The sequence below is a fragment of the Notothenia coriiceps genome, unplaced genomic scaffold (assembly GCF_000735185.1).
Source record: "Notothenia coriiceps isolate Sejong01 unplaced genomic scaffold, NC01 NC01_scaffold00000339, whole genome shotgun sequence".
Taxonomy (NCBI): domain Eukaryota; kingdom Metazoa; phylum Chordata; class Actinopteri; order Perciformes; family Nototheniidae; genus Notothenia; species Notothenia coriiceps.
Genome location: NW_011333040.1, coordinates 1162717 through 1168853, shown reverse-complemented (window position 1 = coordinate 1168853; position 6137 = coordinate 1162717). Strand labels below are relative to the sequence as shown.

General features: G+C 41.7%; 1 protein-coding gene and 1 long non-coding RNA gene across 2 annotated transcripts in view; one reads left to right on the top strand and one right to left on the bottom strand.

Annotated features, from left to right (window-relative positions):
* LOC104942098 (uncharacterized) overlaps positions 1-4508 on the top strand; it is a 7883-nt gene extending 3375 nt beyond the window's left edge. The window contains exon 3 of the long non-coding RNA XR_797966.1: positions 4499-4508. This is a non-coding gene — a long non-coding RNA (uncharacterized lncRNA). The remainder of the gene's footprint in view (positions 1-4498) is intronic.
* Positions 4509-5088: 580 nt separating this feature from the next.
* The window catches only part of LOC104949869 (zinc finger CCCH domain-containing protein 7B-like), an 11582-nt gene continuing 10533 nt past the window's right edge, over positions 5089-6137 (bottom strand). The window contains exon 7 of the mRNA XM_010776302.1: positions 5089-5097. Within this exon, the coding sequence (XP_010774604.1) occupies positions 5089-5097 (9 nt within the window). The remainder of the gene's footprint in view (positions 5098-6137) is intronic.

Below are 6137 nucleotides of genomic sequence, written 5' to 3'. Positions count from 1 at the left end.
GCTGTATTAAAGTCCGATGTGGAGAACAGTCTGTGGAGTAATCTATTTTGTCAGAAATCAGCGCAGAGTTGGAGAGAAATGCGGCGGAGGGGTTGAAGTATGACCCCGCGGAGGAAGACCGGGGAAAGAGTCAATGAAATCGGGGAGTCTCACCGCGAAATTCGCGGGAGGTTTCGGCCCAGAGTATGACACTGACACGTGACACTGGACACTGACACACACACACACACACACACCACACACACACCACACCACGACACGACACCCAACACCGACCACCACACACACAACACAACACACACGACACACACACACACCCACGACACACACACACACACCACACACACACACACACACACACACCACACACAAGGGGTTTGTATTTAGGTCTCCTGATTTTAAATGGGAATTAAATCATTTTGAGTGGTTCCGCAAAGCCACCAGTGGTTTCTGCCCGCAGGTTTGTGTGGGCCCTCCTACTGAACTGTTTGCACAGTTTTGGTAGATTCAATGATCATAGCTACCAACACTGGAGATTATCTCATATTTTATAGCATCAATTTGTCGCCCCCCCCCCCCCTCCTAACATCACCAGAAGTCATAACTTAAGGGGGTCTTTCTCAAGTATTTTATTTCCGGGGGAGGATCCCCTCCGGACCCACCCTAGTATGGTTTGGTCCCTATTTCCATAGCCCCGAGATGAAAAATAGATTCCATGGTACAGACTTGTCACTGCATCAGATGTATGCTTCCGAAGCTATTGCAAGTCCAAGCACAGTCTCAAGTCTTGTGGCGTGTCAGGTCAGTCAAAACGTCTACAAGTCTTACTGTTGGGATGGGTACTTTGAGAACCGTACTAAGTCAATAGCGTACCTATTTGGACGGTATCGGTGTCAAGTCTAAAGCTCGCTGGACAAACGTGCTGCTATCGTAGTCTCATGTTACTCTACTTCTTGGTTGTAAACCCTTTAAGCACATTCTGGTTGGTTGGGACCTCATGCCGTGCTGATGCGTAGTCCGGTTTGAGACCTTGATTGCACTGTACCTGCCACAGCTCCATATCTATAAATCAGGGCTCTTACTGTATTGTTTGGTCAGACCTCCTGCATCCATTCGGACAGAGCGTATCAATCCCTGATCTAGTTGCATTTTTATGATATCAGTGTCGACAGAGCTTGCAAGTTGCAATCTATGTAAACCCCACAATTATTGCTGTAAGGGTGACACAAGCAACTTATATGATTGCATAGCAGACCTGAGACAACCTTCAGGTGAATGGCTAAAACCGTGTTTGCGATACTGTTAGTCGCAAATATTGCTAATAGTGTCTGCATCGCTCTCTGAGCGATGCCGCTGTGTTTAAATGTGACTTGAGCGACTATGTCAAAGGCCAAGGTTATTCTGTTGCATCTGTGTTGATTTTACTTGGTGCTCAGTCTTGCAAGTGCACTCACTTGTCTTCTTTTAGTTTAATAACTGCAAATTATTGAACTAGTATCGATAAGCAGTATTAAAACATACTGTCGATGAAATAGTACCGGTACCGGTACAGGTATGTAAAATCCCTAACGATGAGCCCTCCCTCCTTACCGTGTGTCGTTTTGGACATAAGTGGTCTTCCTTGGCATTAAAACTATAACAAATGCTGCTTGCAAGAACTTCAATATATTGGTTAATCCAATGTCTCTGTGTCCCTTTGAATGCTGTCTGATGATCCATTAGTAACAAAACTGCAACCTTTCAAATGTGAGAGCGAGAGATTATGTCCACTCTGAGATCAAAGGTGCATGCCAAAGACACATACTTTTTTTGTACAATGTGTAGTTCTGGGGACATTCCTTCGATTCCACCGCCTAGTCTCCAGAAGGTGTTTAATTCTTTGACCTATCCTCTTCGTTGATTTGACCCATCCTCTTTTGATAGTATATTTTAACCCTTTGGAGTCCTGGGCTAATTTGGCTGTTTTCGCATACTTTTGATTGGTCTTACTAAACCCCATTAAGACATTTTTGGCATGTCAATGTTTGGTATCTTTTTTTTAAGGACAACCTCACCTATATAACCTGATAGTTATTTATTTCATTTTGAGATACTATATGAACATTTTGGACCCAAAATCACAAAAAAACAGATTTTGAAAACGATATTATTTTTCATATAGGTAACACAAACATACACAACGAAACCATTTGAAAGCTGGAAATATATACATGGGATGTCACTATGATAATGTGAAAGTTTGATTGAGGTAGCATGAACCTATATACAAATTTTATGAACAAATAACAGGTGTATCCATAGGCTTTTTTTCCTCATTTCTCAAGTTCTGTCAACAGTGACTCAGTAGGCACAACAAAACATTTAAAAGCTTAAATAATGTACATGGGATTTCATTCTGATAAGGCAAAAGTGTTATTATAAATATAATACAAATATATATATATACACATTATGTACAAAAATCTGTGTTTTCTGTCTTTATCTGTGCCACGCTTCAAAGCAGTTTCTGTCAACGACACAGAGGGCAACATCACAGGCTCCTCCTCCTCCTCCATGTCAAAAAACAAGCTTATAGCTTGACAAACGTTCAGAGTTCTCTTTATCATCGTTGAATCTTCAAAACTCTAAATCTATCTAACTATATCTAAATTCTCAATGTGTGTCTGTCACTTTACTTCAATCGCAGTCTCCCGCCGTCTCTCTTCGTCTCCCGCCGCCTGTCTTCGTCTCTCTCCATTTCCCGCCACCTCTCTTTGGTTCCCGCCGTCCCTCTTCGTCTCGCTTCGTATCACTCCGTTTACCTGATTACCTCACCCCCTCCCTGGTAAATACATCCTGTTGAGCAGGATCTACAGTTTCCAGTATTTTCCGTTTCGTAAAATGATCAAATACGGCGAAGATATTCAAATGTGCTTCCATTTTTCATACTTTTGAAATGTATTAACTTTATATCATCATATATCCGTGTTTACTGGGTCTTTTTGCATGACACAAAGACTGGGATATAGTTTCAAGCCAGTACTTTCGACAGAAACACACGGCAATGCTGTCCGGACTGTTGTTTTTATGCGGCACCGGCTTGAACAGGTCATGTGATTTGATCACGCCGGCGTGACTGTCGACTCCAAAGGGTTAACAGGTTAAGTTAGAAAAACATGATAGGACCTCAATGCTATCTCCATAAAGGTCCTTACAAGCACATCTTTTTGAGGAGGGTAAATCCAAAGTTTGGATCATTTTGGGGGTGACATTTAGGACAACATGCAGGGCTTTGGTTCCCAGTGGGAAAAGACGGCAAAGTGACCCCCACACAGTGAATGATCAGGAGCCAGGCTTCAGGTGACTTCATCTGACGTCACAAAATGGCCGCCTAGGGAAGCTTTGACACCAAATGAATGAATGCGGATAACACCTGACTCCTCCAACATAACTGGAAAGTCATTATCATCATTCTGCCTCTTGTTTTGTGCCTGCATGCCCTTTAACAGCAATGTGAGTCACATTTAGCTATAAACATACTGAATTACTTTTATGTTTTATTTAAAAGAAGTGAGATGTATTTCAAAAAGCAGATGAAGGTTTGATGATGTGCTCTCATGTAAGGGTAAATGCTTTACAGCCTCTGCATCCTCAGTGTGTTTTTATGTTGAACCAATATCATGTTTTAGAGGAAAGGGGGCTGGTTTTACACAAGATGTACATTTATTATTTACCCGCCTGGTTTCCTTAGATATCCAATTATTAGGTTTCAGTGATCTGCCGCAGACTTGTTACTGCAGGCAATCCTCCAGACCTGGTAAAGACACTCACACACACTAACACACACTGTTTTCTCACTCCCTCATGTGCACACAAATACATTTGATTACATTGTTTTCATCTAAATCAATGACTGAATACAAATCCAGTTTCTTGCCTTAAAAACTCAACATGTGCCAGCATCTAAAGGCCGCTACACACCAACCTGAGACCAAAGAACACGTACCGAAGGCGTCCCGACTTTTACGTCGCCTGCGTCGGCTACGCTGCCCGCCTACGAACACACCGCAAAGACTTCAGTCGACGAGTAGCAATAACTGTCCTTACCAGCAGGAAGCAGTAGTGTGTATTTGTCATTCAAAAGAGGCAACAGCCAATCAGATTGATTTCTTTGGCCGACTTTCTTTGGTGCGGGAGGTGTGAAAATGTGCCGTAAAGCAACGACGGTGCGGGACACATCAACCTGAGTAGGGCGCCGCGAATGCCCGACGGCGTCTGACTCTCAAAATCAGGTAGGTGTGTCAGGGCCTTAAGTTTCATAAAACCTTCTTAAATTGCATTCAATATTTAATTACCTCTAATTATAAAATCCTTACCTGTGGCTGTAAGGTTTTTTACTTTTCACGTTAAACATCAGGGGTGGCATCTTATGCATGGATATGTTTTCAAGAGAAGAACAATTCTGGAGGTGATGTTTGAGAGGTGTCTTAGTAACGGCCCAAAACACTTACATTAGGAGAAACGCGCTGCAGTTTCAAGAATGATATAAAAATAGAAATGTGCTAGACCAGGGGTTCTTAACCTTTTTGACCTTGAGGCCCAATTTTTATAGTACAAAGTGGCCCGGGGCCCATTAAATATTAACACTGTATAGGTTTAATTGACCTCATTCTCGGTTTGATTTGTATTCAATAATAAACCAAATCCACTAACTGTTTAACAAGCAAAAACCTTATCAAATAAAATGACATGATAAAATGGGATCATCACAAATACTTTTATTAAACATGTGTATGTAAACCTACACATACTGTGGGGAGGGAGCTGATACGAGAGAGGCAGAACAGAGAGAGACAAGAAAAGAGGGAAGAAACACAAAGAGAAAAGAGTCACATAAACTTTTTTTAGATTAAGAACATCTAATGATACGGACGTGTGTACAAGTGCGTTTGAACCGGGATGGAGCACACTGTAAAAAAGTCTGATGACTTGGGTTCGGACTATTGTGGAGTGAAGTTCTTCTTTTGTCGGTTGTATAAAACACAACGTCTGTTTCAACCTTCGAAAAGTTCTCCGTTTGAAGCGGAAACACCTGGTCCTCCGGTCCTTTTATCCTACCTGTACGAAAGTGAAAACAGACCTTGTAAACCTTTTGAAGGGGTGAGTCCGGACCTTCTAGTCGCTGAGTCAGAGGTCGTGAGAGTGTTGACCGGTCTCTTTAAACCAATCCACTGATGAAAGGACTCCTAGGGACACTACTCCACTTTGTACACCTAAACGCTGGTAAAAGTCACCTAGGTGACGTTACTACAACGGAACCGGGAGTGGTTGGACCGACTTAAGGGTCCGAAGACCGCTGCAGAGAGGTGGAACTGTCGTGATATTGCGAACGTCACCCACGGTTTGACCCTGGGCCCGAGTAAGACCCACGACAGAGTTTCCGTCATGTATACAGAACTAAGTAACGTGACTCCCGACACTTTTGAGGAAGAGGGTGTAGTGTTATGATGCATGGACCACTTAGTTCTAAGAGGTAACACTCGTGTGATTCTGGGTTTCGGGCCTTTGTCTGAGTCCTCGGTCGTGACCTCAGATGAGACTCTCACTCGGAATATGTATGGTGTATAGGTGGGCCTGACCTAGACTAATACAGAGTCTTCCGTCGGGTTTCACGGTAATTCTCCAGTTCTATTTTTCACCTCAACATAATACAACAATCGACACAAGTAACACAATAATAAACCGACGTAACAAGTAAACGGTGTCATATTTTCTAATAAGACCAAGCGGTACGTTTTTTACCTCTGACGACTTCGTTAAAAGTTTTTCGAAACGGGTCTAATATTCCGAATATCAAAGTAAACGTGAAATAAAGTTAAAGTAATCAACAAATAAATAAATTAATTTTTGAATCTAAATATAATTAAACTCTACGTAAATAAAATAGTGGGGGGGGAAAATAACTAACTAACCTAATAATTAGTATATCCATATATCATATAATATATATATATAAAAAATAATTAAATTTCAACATTTTAAGGACCTTATAACCAGAAAAATAATAATAAATTTTCGGACCTGAACTTAGGAACTGTAAAAAAGAACAGTGTCGAACACTAAAACCAAGTCGCGCTATTAATAGTCGCGACAAGCCC